We start from the raw sequence: 18,262 nt of genomic DNA on the forward strand, positions 1-18,262 counted from the left end.
ACCCTATATAATCCCGTTAGCGGACCGGGCTTATATCAAATGAGAAGCTGGTGGCAGATTTCCCGGGCTGAGGACGTGCTGTTTCACTAGGGCAGTGACCAGGCTACCTCAGCTTGTTCCCTCTCTGTGCCCGTGTAGACAGGAGGAGTTGGTGTAAACTGTACCAAGCTGACCTTACATGCTCCTCCGGCAGGGCGTAACATTACGTCTTGGTAACCAGTTACCATACCGTATCTCGTGAGCTCAATGTAGTTGACGTCCGATGTAAAGCGGGCACGAGAGGTGGTATTCGTCACAAAGCCATTATAACTAATAAAATGTATTTAGTAATATTTAAGTTCCTTTCTGCAATTATACATTGTTGCAAACACTGATTATTTGTGTCACTATATTATATTGCCTGTTATTTGTTGGTTTTTTGATTGCTTGTGTTGATATATTTATACTGACCTTTAATGAAGGCACAGCTGCTTTGTCAATTAGCACTGACGATCATTGGTGCCGCTATAAAAGGGTGACGCGCAACATATGCGCCCATGCAGAGCCTGAGGAAGCGCTTGCTAGCGCGAAACGGCCGTCGCTCTTCTCATGCGTGTCTAGAATTGTCTGCCACCTGCCTGTTGGAATAAAGTACCCGCTTGATTTTCATCACACTGGTGAGTGCCGCTGCATTTTTCATTTCTCCTGCTACTGCAATTATCAGAATCTCTCAGCTATCAGCAGCTGAGCACCGCCGTCAGTGTGGAGCCTCTGAGCAGCCTGTTACCTGCTGATTCAAGTTGGACTGTGTGTGTGACTGTGCCGCCCCTGTCTCTCTTTCTTGTTATATTGTCTGGACTTTTCTTGTTTGGGGCTTTTGCACGTCGCGATTTACAGCAGCACCACTAACTACAGCTATTATTCGGATCATTTTACTATGGCTGCGGAAGCACCGGGTCCTTCTGTTTTAGATGGCAGAGAAGGGGCAGAAGATTTCTTCACGCAATGCAATACAAAAGACACCCTGCAGAACCTCAGCACCCGATCACTGGAAACAAAAGTCATGCAATTAGCTGACAGAGAAATAAGGCTGTTTTGGACAGTTAAATCATTGAATTCCTACAAAGAATGTGGGAGGGTGCCCAGAGGTCTCAGGGTTTACAAGTATCCAGTGCAATATGGGGATGATCCATCATTTGTAAAAGTGTGGCAACAACTGCACGCAGATTTCTCCCTACAAATTCTTGACACAGTGTTGCAAAGAGATGTAAAAGAATATGATACAGTAAAGGAGGAACTCAGCAAAGCGAGAGCTGAGCTGGACTCAAGGTTGCCGGACAACCTCTCAGAGGCATTTGATAAGAGAATAAATAAAAAAACTCACAATTATACAAGCCGAAGTTAAGGAAAGAAAAAAGAATAAATTTGTGAGGGACAAACAGGATTACGAGTCAGGTCATATATTTGACTGGAATACAGGAAAAAAATTCAGGAAACAGAAGAGAAGACCAGTCCGTTATCAGAACAATGATTATTAGACCACTGACTCTGATTCCAGTGTGTCTGACGATGCCAATCAAGTGTTGGTGGGCACCGAAGGGGAAACAAGTGACCCTTTAGGAAAAAGGTCAGACAGCGCCGCAGAAAGACAAAGAGGAAGAGGAGTCAGAAAATCAGAGAGGGAGAAGAAACAAGTGTCCTGGAGAAAGTAACTATCTGCCCACCACCTGATGAGAACTTGGTCATCAACCTCACAGAACATGAACTGCCTCCTGGTTGTATAAAGGTCCTTAGTAAAGGACTGGGCTACAGCCTAACCGAGCAATTTGATGTTGTTACATTTGACCTGTTTAAAGCCACTCGCAAGCTCCATTTACATAAATTGTTGCGGGGGGGGGGGGGGCCACGCAGAAAGTTGTGCACAGACAGGGAGAGATCCCCTTAGCCCCTGATCCCTTAGGATTCCACATTTCCACTAGATTTGATATAGATGAATTGACCTGTCTAGAATTCCTCATGGGTAGCGAGACTGCATTAGAACCTGCTAGTGAGGTACCTTCGGAACCATTTACAGGTGGAGTTAAATCCACATTTTGCCCCCCTATGCCCGCCGGCAGTAGCATCGACATATTTCAGCATCAAGTCATGAGAGACATTAGAGCTGCTATATATTCCTCAGCACAACCTAACATTACTGCTGAGGAAAGTAAAGCCCTTCAGTGGCTGTGCTCTAAAAGTGATGTGGTGGTAAAACTGGCTGACAAGGGGGGCAATGTTGTTCTCATGTCCAGAGATTATTATATAGGGGAGGCCCTAAAAAAATTGGGGGATCCCCGTACTTATGAGAGGATACGGGGGGACCCCATACCCAGTAGTTGCTCAGATCCCTTGTAACTAAATATGTAGAGGTAGATTTTCTTCCCATGAATATGTTGGATAAGCTCATCCCCTCATCTCCAGCAAAACCGTCTTGGTATTTCCTACCAAAGGTTCACAAGTCACTGAGTCACCCCCCGGGACATCCCATTGTCGCGGGGATTGGCTCAGTGACTGAACCGTTATCTAAATATGTTGACCGGCTTCTCAGGCCAGCCCTGGTAGGCGCCCCCGCGTATCTTAGAGACACCAACGACTTTTTACTGGCCCTCAAGGATTTACATTGGCAGAAAGGGTACCAGTTGGTATCTCTCGATGTGGAGAGCCTCTACACCCGCATCCCACATGATGCGGGTGTAGAGGCAGTCCTTGACATCGTTACCAACCTTGGAAAAAGTCAATTTTTTTGCGATTTCATTGGTGAGGCACTCGAGTTTATTCTAATAACGTGTTTCAGTTTGGAGATGAGTGGTATAGGCAAAAGCTGGATACGGCTATGGGGACCCCCATGTCTTGCACGTTCGCTAACATGTACCTTGCCAGGTTGGAGGACAAGTATGTATACTCTATGACTAATTCATTTTTATCCAGGTTAAAGACGTATTTACGCTTTGTGGATGATGTTTTCATAGTGTGGGAGGGTACAGAAATTCAATGTGAAGATTTTGTCGAGTATGACATGGGAATGACATTTACCCTCAATTTTGGGGGAGGAGTCTACAATTCCTGGATGTGGCTGTCGTGGTTGAGGGTGATGAGTTGGTCACGGAGGGCTTCCGCAAGCCCTCAACAACCAACTCCTTGCTCCACTACGACAGCTTTCATCCATGGAATGTCAAGATGGCCATGCCATACGGCCAGTTCATTAGACTCAGGCGCATTAACAGCAGGAATAGTGGGTACCAAAAACAAGCACTTGATTTAAGGCAGCGTCTATTGGCCAGAGGCTATCCAGAGGATCTGCTCAACAAAGATATGAAAAGAGTGCAGTCCTTTTCCCAGGAGGAGTTATTAAGGAGTGGTACATGTGGAGAGAAGAAAGGAATAAAACAGAAGGGGGAGGTTAGAGGGGATCCTAGGTTTGCATTATCCTTTAAGTATAGTCCCATGGCCGAACGTATACGCTCAGTGATACATAAAAATTGGGACATTTTGAGGAGAGATGCAACCTTGGCCAAATTACCAGATCACAAACCTATCATATCCTTCAGAAGAAGTCACACTATCAAGGATAGGCTTGTAAGGAGCAGGTTCCAGACCAGTAAAAGGGGTAACTGGCTTAGGAGCAGTATCCCAGTTGGCAACTTTCGTTGCGGCACCTGCTCATTTTGTGCAAACAACTCTCAAAAGAAATATGTCGAGTTTGGTGGCACCCAACACAGGGTCAAAAGCTTTATTAACTGCAGGAGTACCTATGTAGTGTACTTGCTGCAGTGTGATTGCGGCCGATTCTATGTTGGGAAAACGATCAGGTGCCTCTTTGAGAGAGTTAGAGAACATTTTAATTCTGTGAAAACTGGTAAAGGCTGCCCCAGACTGTGCCTACCCCTCTGCAGGGGGGAGACAGACACCGTCTCCTCCTGCAGAGGGAAGCGAGGTGGATCCTGCGCACCCAGGCTTCGGGTGAACTGGGTTTTAACGATTTAAAATCCTTTCTGTAATTATACATTGTTGCAAACACTGATTATTTGTGTCACTATATTATATTGCCTGTTATTTGTTGGTTTTTTGATTGCTTGTTTTGATATATTTATACTGACCTTTAATGAAGGCACAGCTGCCTTGTCAATTAGCACTGATGATCATTGGTGCCGCTATAAAAGGGTGACGCGCAACATATGCGCCGATGCAGAGCCTGAGGAAGCGCTTGCTAGCGCGAAATGGCTGTCGCTCTTCTCATGCGTGTCTAGAATTGTCTGCCACCTGCCTATTGGAATAAAGTACCCGCTTGATTTTCATCACACTTGTGAGTGCCGCTGCATTTTTCAGCAAGTATTTCGTAATATATTTATAATAAAGTAATATTTAAGTATTTTCATAAGTTCCGGAGAATATCTTTAAAGGGGGTTTTACAGTGCTAAAATACTGATGACCTATCTTCAGGACACCTGCAACCGATCAGCAGTTTGTAGGGCTATCAGTGCTTGTATGGGTACAGCTTCCGCTTCAAAATTATCTGCACGTTGTCTTGTTTGTAGAGGCGGTGCAGTGTAATTACAGCTGCTCATCCTATTCACTTCAATGGGATGAGCAGTGGCAATTACTGCTGCAAATTTGACGGCGCACAGGTAGTTTTGAAGCAGTGTTTGTACAAGCACTGCAAGCCCTATAAACAGCTAATCGCAGGGGTGTCTTGGCAGTCAGACCCCCGACAATATGATATAGACAACCTATCCTGAGGATAGGTCATCAATATTTTAGTGTTGCAAAATTCCTTTAAATATGAGCTGTTCCTGAAACAACCTTTTCTCAGTCGAGTCTTTTACTTTTATATGCCAATGTCAGACACAGCCTCTTCTACCTCGGAGGCTCACTGATAACGATGAGGCTGGTTGTTTTCAGATTTACTTTATAAAGCTGCTTTCCAGGTTCTCAGAGGCTCTGAAATGTTTAGCCTACAGAACAGGGCGGCCTCCCACTTCTTTTTCGAGTCAGTTTATGCTGATCTGTGACGGGAAAAATACACACCTTTATATCTTCAGTTTCTTGGAAATGTGTTACAACTACAAGGAACAGTCTTCATTTCTCAGAATAGACTGACAAATGTATATACTGTACACATACAGAGGTGTAGCTAGGGGCCCAGCACAGGGGGGCTGACATACCACATGTATTATGGATTTATGCCACTTTACAGTTTCATTCAGGTGTCACATACACCTGAATGAAACTGTACCTTGGCATAAATCCATAATAGGGGCACTTAATAGTACCTCTATGAACTTTTATAACAGTAACCCAATGTGCAGCAGATTGGGGTTAATGTAAGGTACACAGGGTAACTAACTATTAATCTAAGGTACATGGACTTACTAAATGAATAACTCCATGTGGCTCATATGAATAGCAAGTAAACCCCATCATGTACACATTAATCCTAATGTGCCACTCATACCTCACATCGGGCAAATCGCCCAATACTGGATGAGCTACACTTAGCACTTATTTAAAATTAAGATCTCTCACTCTATGGTGCAATGCAGATCCTGTGATGAGCACTGAAAAATCCTCTGGCACAGGCATGAAACGTTGCTCTACTCTCTCCCTGATCTCCTCCCTAACTTCTCAAGTTCTAACTCAGACATTCTCAAACTGCGGCCCTCCAGCTGTTGTAAAACAGCCACAACTCCCACAATGCCCTGCTGTAGGCTGTTCGGGCATGCTGGGACTCGTAGTTTTGCAACAGCTGGAGGGCCACAGTTTGAGAATGCCTGTTCTAAGTGGTGGCAGCGGCAAAAGAGGAGGAACGTCCTACCACTGCTGCAACCCCAAAAGAACGATGCTTCTTCAATTAGAGAAAATGTACTGAGGGCATGGCGGGTGTCGGGCAGTAGATGGGACCCAACATACAAGTGGGACCAAGAGGCTGCCTCCCCCAGCAACGCCTCTGTATACACATAATATAATGTTTAATGTATAATGTATATGGATAGAAAATAGATAGCTTGATATGGGATAAATTATATGATATAGATCGATACGATATAGAGCGAAGGGATACACAGTTGAAACCAGAAGTTTACATACACTACATACAAATACACATACAGGGAGTGCAGAATTATTAGGCAAATGAGTATTTTGACCACATCATCCTCTTTATGCATGTTGTCTTACTCCAAGCTGTATAGGCTCGAAAGCCTACTACCAATTAAGCATATTAGGTGATGTGCATCTCTGTAATGAGAAGGGGTGTGGTCTAATGACATCAACACCCTATATCAGGTGTGCATAATTATTAGGCAACTTCCTTTCCTTTGGCAAAATGGGTCAAAAGAAGGACTTGACAGGCTCAGAAAAGTCAAAAATAGTGAGATATCTTGCAGAGGGATGCAGCACTCTTAAAATTGCAAAGCTTCTGAAGCGTGATCATCGAACAATCAAGCGTTTCATTCAAAATAGTCAACAGGGTCGCAAGAAGCGTGTGGAAAAACCAAGGAGCAAAATAACTGCCCATGAACTTAGAAAAGTCAAGCGTGCAGCTGCCAAGATGCCACTTGCCACCAGTTTGGCCATATTTCAGAGCTGCAACATCACTGGAGTGCCCAAAAGCACAAGGTGTGCAATACTCAGAGACATGGCCAAGGTAAGAAAGGCTGAAAGACGACCACCACTGAACAAGACACACAAGCTAAAACGTCAAGACTGGGCCAAGAAATATCTCAAGACTGATTTTTCTAAGGTTTTATGGACTGATGAAATGAGAGTGAGTCTTGATGGGCCAGATGGATGGGCCCGTGGCTGGATTGGTAAAGGGCAGAGAGCTCCAGTCCGACTCAGACGCCAGCGAGGTGGAGTACTGGTTTGGGCTGGTATCATCAAAGATGAGCTTGTGGGGCCTTTTCGGGTTGAAAATGAAGTCAAGCTCAACTCCCAGTCCTACTGCCAGTTTCTGGAAGACACCTTCTTCAAGCAGTGGTACAGGAAGAAGTCTGCAACCTTCAAGAAAAACATGATTTTCATGCAGGACAATGCTCCATCACACGCGTCCAAGTACTCCACAGCGTGGCTGGCAAGAAAGGGTATAAAAGAAGAAAATCTAATGACATGGCCTCCTTGTTCACCTGATCTGAACCCCATTGAGAACCTGTGGTCCATCATCAAATGTGAGATTTACAAGGAGGGAAAACAGTACACCTCTCTGAACAGTGTCTGGGAGGCTGTGGTTGCTGCTGCACGCAATGTTGATGGTGAACAGATCAAAACACTGACAGAATCCATGGATGGCAGGCTTTTGAGTGTCCTTGCAAAGAAAGGTAGCTATATTGGTCACTGATTTGTTTTTGCTTTGTTTTTGAATGTCAGAAATGTATATTTGTGAATGTTGAGATGTTATATTGGTTTCACTGGTAAAAATAAATAATTGAAATGGGTATATATTTGTTTTTTGTTAAGTTGCCTAATAATTATGCACAGTAATAGTCACCTGCACACACAGATATCCCCCTAAAATAGCTAAAACTAAAAACAAACTAAAAACTACTTCCAAAAATATTCAGCTTTGATATTAATGAGTTTTTTGGGTTCATTGAGAACATGGTTGTTGTTCAATAATAAAATTAATCCTCAAAAATACAACTTGCCTAATAATTCTGCACTCCCTGTATGCATGTTTTTCTCAATATCTGACATGAAATCAGAATAAACATTTCCTGGTTTTGGTCAATTAGGATTACCATAATTATTATTATTTGACAAAATAATGAGAGAGACTGTTTTAAGGCATTTTTTATTATTTTCTGCAATGTCAAAAGTTTACATACACTAAGATTACTATGCCTTTAAAGAATTCTGGACCACCCATATGATGATGTCATTTGTTTGGAAGCTTCTGTTAGGTTTGTTGGCAACATCTGAGTTAATTAGAAACACACCTGTCGATGTATTTAAATGCACACCTGAAACACACTGCTTTATGTGTAGCATCATGGGAAAGTCTAAAGAAAAGTCAGCCAAGATATCAGGAAGAGAATTGTGGACTTGCACAAGTCTGGCTCAACCTTGGGTGCAATTTCAAGATACCCGAAGGTGCCGTGTTCATCTGTACAAACAATTATATGCAAGTACAAACAAGATGGGAATGTCCAGCCATTATACTGCTCAGGAAGGAGACGGGTTCTGTGTCACAGAGATGAACGTGCTTTGGTCCGACATGTGCATATCAACCCAAGAACAAAAGCATAAGACCTTGTGAAGATGATGGTGGAATCTGGTAAGATTGTGTCAATATCCACAGTGAAACAAGTACTGTATCAACATGGGCTGAAAGGCCACTCTGCCAGGAAGAAGCCATTACTCCAAAAGAAACATAAAAAAAGCTAGATTAACGTTTGCAAATGCACACAGAAACAAAGACCTACATTTTTGGAGAAATGTCCTGTGGTCTGACGAAACTAAACTTGAACTTTTTGGCCATAATCTGGAGGCTGGAGGACCTGCGAGTTTCTATTGGCTGATAAGGGTCACGTGACCAAGCTTCTATTGGCTAATGCATTTTTTTTTTTTAATCTCTCAGGAACGGTACGTCCTAGAGAGCTGAGACCTGCTCTAAAACCTTCCCGGACACCTGATGTACCTGTGTGCCAAATTACATGATTGTAAATGCAAAGGTGTGGATTCCTTTAGCGGACATACACGCGCGCACACACACACATACATACTCTTTATACATACACAGCTTTATATATTAGATTATGGCAATCCTAATTGACCAAAAACAGGAAAGGTTTATTCTGATTTCATGTCAGATATTGAGAAAACCATGCATGTGTCTTTTTATATAGTGTATGTAAACTTCTGGTTTCAACTGTAGATCTATTTGGCACAGATAGATTATTTATATTGGCACAATAACTAGAAGAAACACACAATGTACTTTATTAAGTGGCTCAGAAGATGAAATCTGTAATTTCAGATCAAAACTATTTGCAAAAAGTGACACAATATACAATATAGAGAACTGTATACATACGACTACAATGCTAAAATCCACAACCTCAATAAAGTAAGAACATGCAGAACACAGGGATTTCATGTATAAAGTAAAAATTATTATTTTGCATCATGTAGCTTTTATTTGAAGTGATTTCTGTAGGAAAAATGCAGCTAGCATAAAGAAGACTACTTCCTTGTAAGGAATAATATGCTGCCATGATCTGATACAGCTGTTTCTCCCTCTCTCATGAAACATACCAGGATCATTATAGATAATGGTGATGAAATTGGTGTTACCTGAAGCAAGTATGTACCTCAGTCAGACAACAGATTTAATTTGCCAAGCTGCATAAAAGCAAGTTGGGTGTATGTAAAATATATCACATATTACCGGTTCAACAGCCATAAAACACTATGCAGCCCTTAAGGAGGTATTCTAGATGTTAAGATTCATCACCTGGTTACGAGACAGTTTATGGTTTTAGAGCTTATGGTTAGGCACCCCTACTGGTCTTTTTTGAGATCCCAATGCTGGTGTGGAGTAACAAGCTTTGGGCTCCTCATTCTACTGATTGGTGGAGGTTCCAAGCATTTGTGCCCTAAATAACTAGCATTTATTGCCAATCACATGGACAGATGGTTGATAATAATGGCTGGAATATCTCTAAAGGTTTAAGGGGAATCTCTCTTTAAAGAGAGATTGTGGGCAAATTGGATAACCTTTGTTAAAGGGGTTGTCTCACCTCGAACATTGGTAGCATGTCACAAGGATATGCCACAAATATGGTGCATGCACGGTCGCCCTCCATTCATTAGTATGAGAGCTGGCTCGGCTTTTCAGTAGTTCAATAAAAGTGACTAGACTGGGGGCTGCGCTTGTGCAGTGTGCTCTCTCCAGTCATTTCTATGAGACTTCCGAAAATAGCGAAGTGCGCCGCTCGGCTATTTAAATTCCTCCTATACAAAAGAATGGAGGGCGGACGCATATGTCAAGTGCGCTATCCCGATCTTTGGGTGCTTCACTCTAGAAATAGGTGCAGGTCCCAGAGGGGTTTCAGGTCAGGCAACCTTTAAGGCCAGTGATTTTAATTATACAGAACTGTATAATTAAATCACTGGTGCGTCAATCCCTTTAAGATGGTGATTTTTATGAGTGACGCCGCCTTTCATTTTTCAGAAATCTTATTGAAAATGAAAGCAGCAATCTGACTGATCAGTACAGACAACTTCTCCACTGTTCCTAATAACCAGCTTTGACAAATTCCAATATGTTTCCAATGGATGAACTTTTTCGATTATAAACGTAGTAAAAGATATATCTTGGACGACTGACAACTTAATGGTCCTTTTACTAAACTGAAGATGAAAACCCAAAATAAAAATCTACACATTTTATAAAGATGTCTTCGGTTGTCCTTTATCGCCTTTCTTTCTTCTGCTTCATCAGTTTCTTACTTTCCTCTCGTCTCCTTTTATTGACTGGATTCCGAGGATCGTAAATCTCAAAGGTATCTTCATCTTGCATATTGGCATCTTTTACCTTCTGGCTTTTCTCATCAAACTGAAGCACATGGGACAACCTGAGATATTATAAAGAAATTACAATGAGGGAATTAAAAAAAATAAAAAAACAGTTTCTTCTTGTAGAAAATCATTTGGCTCAACCAACTTTTTTTTAAATTCAGTTTCCTGAGGATAGGTCATCAATAGTAAACCCCTTTAATAGCAATTTGAGTGATATCTGCCTTTGTAATCCTGTCTGTTATGATAATGAAATGACAAGAACCAAGAACCAAGAAGTAGCACTAATGGTTAGGCTTAGTGGTCAGTGCGAAAACTGCAGGATTTCAGGATTTGTTTTTAAATATATATATGTATATAATATATGTCAAAGCAGAGAGGCAGCACTCTGGATACAGTGAAAATAACAGGATCCCTTTATTATCCCAACAGTTGCATGTGGTTTGCTTCTTAAAGCAAAGGCAAGTTTTAGAGAAAATGCTGAACGTCTCCTATTTTCCTATTTTTGTGTGACTTTCCTGTAAAATGGACAGCAAAAGGAGAGGCATCTATATAAATCTACATATAAGTATGTTTCTTGGCCACTCTTCCGGCAGTCCAGTGATTGGTTGAGGAGTTATTTCCTGTGTATGGTGACCAGCGGGGACCACTTAGGAGTTGAAACGGGAGAGGCAGAGGACTGGTGAGATGAGTATCACTTCCTTTTTTTTTTTACCCACTACTCTGAGCTAATTGCCATAAATTCTTCCCTACTGGGCAACACCTTTACAGCCCCTCACAAATATTGCCTTTTTTGTTTTCAAGCTTTTTTTGGTCACCTGTGCTTTTGTGGCGGTTTTTCGGTCTTACCATTAGTGTTCTCTGCATGATATTTTTCAACTATAAAGGCAAAAAATGCCTGAAAAAAACGCCAACGGCTATAGCATGTTGTGCTTTGGAAAAAAAGCCAGACACTTGTGAATCCTGCATTTCATAGATCTTCAGCTAACTTCTGGAGCTGGTGTTTTTACCAGAAAAAAGCATTAAAAAAAAGCTACTAAAATGCAAAAGTGCAGCAAAAACCTATGCTGGAACCCATCCTTTGAGTCTTAAAAGTTTGTATACAGATACTGTGAGGTATGTATACCTTGGCTAAAATAAAAAATATTAAATAAATCCAATTAAAACAAAGCTCAACCTTTGGGTAAATTGGGGATCAACATTTTGCATCCACCTGTCTGCAGACAAAAATGGTGTCTCTACTAGAGAGGGAAAGGAGAAACCAATACTTGATCACTCGCCTCTTGACTGCTCTGGAGATCCTGTATCACATGTGATTTACTACACAATCTTGTAACACTTTGCAATAAACGGAAATCTGAAGAATACAAAGGACGAACAAAAAATATTCATATATGTGTTCTAAAAAAAAAAAAAAAAGTCATTGTCGCCTGTAGCAACCAATCAGGTAACGTCTTCCCCTATAAGCCACTAAGTTGATGACACTTTTCTTCAATGTTTTTGGCGTCAGGACCATGTTAATACCGTACAAGGCAATGCATCCTAAAGCTCTACGCTGTGTTACAACCAGTTAATTCTTCATTTTTTTGGTCATTAAACAATCGGAGCTGCCAATTTTACACAGCGAATGTAACATACAGGCAGTGGATGAGAACTCTATTCTGACACACTGCAGTTGCACGCTCATCGTCACTGTCCTAATTGGTTTTTGTTTTGGTTAAACAATGGTTGAAAAATTAGATGAATTTTAGCTTGGAGCTTTACTTTGGCTTGATCGGTGTGTCACGTTGCCTGGAATCTTCTACGCTAATTCCTACTGCAGTGACACCTACAAATGAGGCAGAGCTGATCAGCTGCAGGCTTCCTCACGGCGGGAACAGCCAAGAACTTGTTCATTACTCTTGCAGATGTTACTTTAGACCCTCGGGAATTCAACGAAAGTCTGAAAACACTAGTTTACTCAAAAATGGTAAATTGTAACCGAAAAGCGTCTGGAGTTACATCAGCATTACATGAATATAGAGCATGAATAATATAGAAGACAGAAAAACTTCTGTTTCTGTGACTCCACGAGGCTGTCACTGGACAGACGTGAGTAAATAACAGTCACTACATAACACAACTACATGAGCGGGCAAGAAGCCGGCTTCACCCCACCGGTATTCCAGTCTAAACGCAGGTGCTGCTTCAATTAATATTCCAGACGCTTCATTTTTTTTTTTAGCCAAAACATTTTTAGATCTGGACTGCTTGTATTCACAATGCACTGGGGATAAGAATTATTTCCATCATAGAAAGGGGCCCAAGTAGAGGAAAAGCTACACTTGGAATACTGGGTCCTAGGAGTAGTCCTACCTTCTCATAATGGACCACAATTATTAATCAGCAAATTACCTTTGTATAATAGACAAGTCAAAGTTATTTTTCAGTCGTTTTCTAGAGAAAGGGTAAAGTTAGGCAGTTTATTGCAACTGAGAGACTTAGGTTCTGTTCACACTAGCATTGAACTCTGATAGCCAGAAAGAACATAGGAGCATATTTATTAAGACCAGCGTTTTAGACCCTAGTCTTAATAAAGCCCTGCACTGGCGGCCGGCGCCAGCCTCTACATAACTTCGGCAGATCCACCACCACTTCTAAATGTAAAACAGCTTCCTAGTTGTCTTACCGTTAGACCATTTTCTATGACTAAAATGGTAACTGAGTACTGAGACAGTGTCCCCTTCCCCACCATGCCCACTTTTACGCTAGTTTCACACGAGCGCTAGGGATCCGGCGGGCTGTTTAGTCAGGGAACAGCCTTCCAGATCTCTCTGCATTCCAGCTTGAAGGTCTTTGGCCCCATTAACTGTAATGGAGACCAGTGGAGATCCGGCCACAACCTGGTAAAAATGCCAAGGATCGGCTGGAAGAAAACCACTGTGCTCAGCAGATCCCTAGGGTTAGTGTGAAACTAGCCTTATATGTCAAAAGGGCTTACATTCTTTTCTGTACAGAATAGTGTAACAATTAACTAACTCAGTGACTTGTACAGCGGTGATTATACAGGGAGGGGGACAAAGTGATCTAGTTTCTCACTAGAACAGTAGATCCCTAGTCTACTGTAAAACTAGTCTTATAGGTCAAAAGGGATCCAATTATTTTCTGTACAAAGTAGTCTAACAACTAACTAACTCTGTGACTTGTGCAGCAGTGATTATGCAGGGAGGGGGACAAAGTGATCTAGTTTCACACTATATCAGTAGATACCTAGTGCTAGTGTGAAAGTAGTCTTATAGGTCAAAAGGGCTCCAATTACATAGTCAGGGAATATTTCTAGAGATGAGTGAATTTCATATTTTGAAGTTCGTGTATGGGTTCGTGTTGTGGTATTTATGAATTGCGCTATGGATTCCGTCACCACAGACCATAACGCAATTCCATGACGGAACGCATAACGGAATGCCTTCAGAGGCATTCCGTAATTTATTTAATCGGAATAGAAGTCTATGGCCAGCATAACGGATCTGTCTGGTTTACATTATGCAGGAGAGGACGCCAGCATAACGTAAACCGGGCGGATCAGTTATGTAGGCCCTAGACTTCTATTATAACATTTCACATACAAACAATAAAACTGGGAAATGGGGATTATTCTAAATTAAAGTGGTGTGAGGAATATGGATTATTATTTTATGTCAGCCATGTTCCCACACCAGCCATCAGCTGTCAGATAGCAGAGGTAGTGAACTCCACAGGGGGGCCCTGCTTCAAAGCCCAGCCAACTGGCAGAGAACCTCTAGCAGGCCACCGTTGTTTACAATTTCTCACCTCCATTCAGCCAGCCAGGAACCCAGCTAAGGGAACAGGAAAAACCTCTCTGCAGGGGGTCTAGGCCATTCCCCAGTTCAATGAACATTATCAGACATCATGGAACCGGCGATTCATAAGGAATTAATGAATCGCCCGTTCATCACAAACATAAACCAGATGCATATTTGGGACCCTGTGGCCTCGATGAACAAGCCCATGGTCATAGTTTGGTGGTGGGATGCCAGGGAGAGGAGATATACATATCTCCCCACAGAAACCAAATAACGGTACCATGCTTGGACTCTACTGGTAGCCGGTAACCCAGGCGGATCCATTGGTCCCAGAACCACCTCCCTACGACATTCTGGTCTGGAGCCATGAGCCCTAATCGGTTTTGTGGCTCATGTGCTGCAAGCCCAGCAGAGGGGGAGTGGGCCCCTCCCAGAGGTCGGGATGGGAGGGGCCGGCTACAGTTTAAAAGGCTGGTGTCATCCCTCTCCGCTTCCCAAAAGATCACTCTAGAAGCCCCCTTTACCCTGGTCGAACTTACCAAAGCTCTATGCAAAATGCCACACGGGAAGAGCCCAAGCCCGGATGGCCTCCCAGTCTCATACTATAAAACCTTCCAAGAACTCCTCCTCCCTCCCCTTCTTAAAGTCTGTAACCTTGCTCTCCAAGGGGTCCCATTGTCTAGAGACATGACAGCTGCCCATATCACGCTCATCCCCAAAGAGGGGAAATACACCAAGCAGTGCTCCAACTATAGACCCATATCCCTCCTAAATATAGACCTCAAATTCTTGGCCAAAATGTTGGCCAACAGGCTAGCGAATCTTCTTCCCCATCTTGTCCACAGGGATCAGGTTGGCTTCATCCGCAACAGGGAGGGCAAAGATAACACATCCAGAGGGATTAACGTACTATGCCACGCTCGCCATATTTCCTCCCCACTGATTTTTCTCAGCACTGATGCTGAGAAAGCATTCAAATGAGTTAACTGGGCTTATTTGAAGCAAGTTTTGTTGAGATTTGGCCTCCATGATTCCTTTGTGCAAGCCACCTTCGCCATGTATGCACAGGCGACAGCCCTGGTCTTGGTCAATGGAAATATTTCCTCTCCATTTGCCATAAATAACGGAACTCGCCAGGGCTGTCCTCTCTCCCCGCTCTTATTTATACTAGCCCTGGAACCACTCTTGTCCACTATAAGAAGGGATCAGAGGATTGAAGGTCTATATTTGGGAGGCAGGGAACAAAAAATTGCAGCTTTTGTGGATGACGTTATGATGATGACCGTTAATACGACAGTCTCTCTCCCCAGCATTCAAGCCCACCTCAACCTTTACAGCACCGTTTCAGACTTTAAGATTAATGCTAGCAAATCCCTGGTCCTGTGCTCGGGAATTCCCTTTTCCACCAAACAACAATTAATGGAGAACTCGCCCTTCAACTGGTCCTCCCCCACCATCACCTAGTTAGGAGTTAAAATTACCCCCATGATAACAGATCTCTTCTCACTCAACTACATCCCCCTAGGAACCGCAATATTTGCCTCCATAGACAAACTCACCCAGCCCAACCCTACGCTGTCTTGGTTTGGTCGCAAGAACCTGCTTTCCTCCCTAATCCTTCCTCGCCTTACTTACAAGTTCTCCCCATCCCCATACCCAAACACTTCTATGTCTCGTTGCAAAGAAAGTTCAGGTCCTTTGTTTGGAATGGGAGGAAAGCGAGACTCTCGTTCTCCCTCCTCACAAAGCCACAACAAGCAGGGGGCAAAGGCCTACCGAATCCGGAATTATATGGCAAAGCTATACTCCTCTCCCGAGCAGTATCCTGGCTATGCCCCTCCCCGCAATGCTCTGGAGTGGATATTGAACTTGACATCCTAGACAGACCCATCAGGGCACTCCTGCTGGGCCACAAAAATGTCCCACCTACCCAATCATTAAAGCCACCCTAGAGGCTTGGAAATGGCTTTCCACGTCTCATTGCTCCATTCCTTTCCCTTCTCCACTATTAACAGTAAAAGACATCTTGTGCACAGCTCCCCCTACATTGAGAGCATCAACTTCACAGGGGTTAAAATCTTCACTGACTCCCTTGACGTTACTGATGAGCCCACCAGGGGACCTGATGGATCTGGAAGCCATGAACACCTCACTTAATCCTCACCCATGCGACCTCTTCTCAATCTCATACCTTAGGTCCTACATAAAGCAACACGTCCATATGGGCGACCTTCATCACCCCCTGGTCTGGCTCGAGTCAATAATATCCCAACCCACACCCCCTAGGAAGCATATCTCACGACTGTATAGCAGATTACGATTCCCCCCTGTCCTAGCCAAGTCATTGTTTATAAAACAATGGGAGTTAGACATGGACATTACAATTCCCTTTATCTCCCTCCACAAGCTTCTTGAATCCCCCCACAGGGCCTCCCGCTGCGCCCGAACCCAAGAGAACGGATACAAAATCCGCACCCGCTGGCACAACACACCAGACAAGACATCACTTTTCTCAGAATCTGTCTCAGACACATGCTGGAGGTGCCACAGGGAGAGGGGAACCTTCTTCCATATTTGGTGGTCCTGCCCCCTAATTTCCAGGTGGTAATCCGAGATATTCTCTTTCGCCAACAAGGTTTGCCTCACATCCATCCAACCGTCCCCACAATTAGCCCTACTGTCTATCCCCCTGATGATCCTCATACACACATACCCTACATCTTCACACAGATGTTAATAGCAGCTCACCTCTTGCTTCCTAGATTCTGGCTTCAAACTTCTACTCCCTCTATGGAACAATGGCTCCTGAAAATGGATCAACTTCATAGATGAGGAACTGTCCTCATGGGAAACTTGCACACATGTCACATTTCTCAAAAAATGTTTTTTTATGGTCAAACTATAGATTCCCTAAAAAACCCACCTCGTCTGCATATGGCACGAGACAGATATCCGCTACACCGTAGCCTATGTAGGTTCTATTATTAAATACCACCCACTGACCTCCCCTGGTCCACACCAGTGAGTAGAGCAAGCAATTCTCATCCCATTTCCACCCATATGTCTTCAGCTAATAAACATGTGGGGTCCCACTTCCGTTCTTATATTATATTGTACTTTCTCTATATTGTACTTTCTCAATACTTTCTCTTATGGTGTCTCATGTAGTCACTTTGTACCCATCATGTATTCACTATGTGCTCACTATGTATTCACAATGTATTCTATGAGTATTTCTTGGGCTTGTATGCCCTGTACCTTGGCATTTGTTACCTTTCCTTGTTTCTAATGAAAAACGTAATAAAAATATAATAACAAAAAAAAAAGGCTTGTGCCAGCAAGCGGGTGTGTCTCTTCTCTGAAAGGAGGTCACATCGTGCCATGTGTTTAGAGCAGGGGTGTACAAACTTTTTTCGAAGAGAGCCAGATTTGATGAAGTGAACATGTGCGAGGGCCGACCACTTTGACTGACATTCTTTGATCCATAAAAATTAAATGCAAATTAACTATTTTATGCAAAGTTGATTGAAAACGGCATACTTTTCATTTTGTAACTTGGATGACAAATCTAAATGGGTGTTAAATCACTCTGGCTTTAATATAAAAACAGACAATAGCAAGCTGTGCAATAGTAACACATCAGATAATGGAATTATAGCACAGTGACGGACAGTTGACTTGTAGCTGTGTGTGGAGGCGCAGGGAGAAGGAAAGCCAAAATCTCGCGAGATCTCGGACGTAGAGAGATTTGGGCTTTCCTTCTCCCTGCGCCTGCTGATGACGTCCAGTCCCGAGGCGAAAGATCCCAGGAGTCCTGAGCGGCGCTTGGGGACTCACTGAGGGGGCCGTAAGATCTATATTTAGGCAACTTATCTGTGGGGCCTTATCAGTCCGGAACACGGGACGCAATTGGCCCGCGGGCCTCATTT

The 18,262-nt window shown here is 43.1% G+C and overlaps 1 protein-coding gene across 1 annotated transcript in view; it reads right to left on the bottom strand.

The window, feature by feature from the left end:
- Positions 1 to 8,913: 8,913 nt before the first annotated feature.
- CWC27 (CWC27 spliceosome associated cyclophilin) overlaps positions 8,914 to 18,262 on the bottom strand; it is a 256,562-nt gene continuing 247,213 nt past the window's right edge. Inside the window, exon 14 of the mRNA XM_044276156.1 lies at positions 8,914 to 10,589. Coding sequence (XP_044132091.1) covers positions 10,427 to 10,589 — 163 coding nt within the window. The 3' untranslated portion in view covers positions 8,914 to 10,426. The remainder of the gene's footprint in view (positions 10,590 to 18,262) is intronic.

The sequence above is a fragment of the Bufo gargarizans genome, chromosome 1 (genome assembly GCF_014858855.1).
Source record: "Bufo gargarizans isolate SCDJY-AF-19 chromosome 1, ASM1485885v1, whole genome shotgun sequence".
In the NCBI taxonomy this organism is placed as follows: Eukaryota; Metazoa; Chordata; class Amphibia; order Anura; family Bufonidae; genus Bufo; species Bufo gargarizans.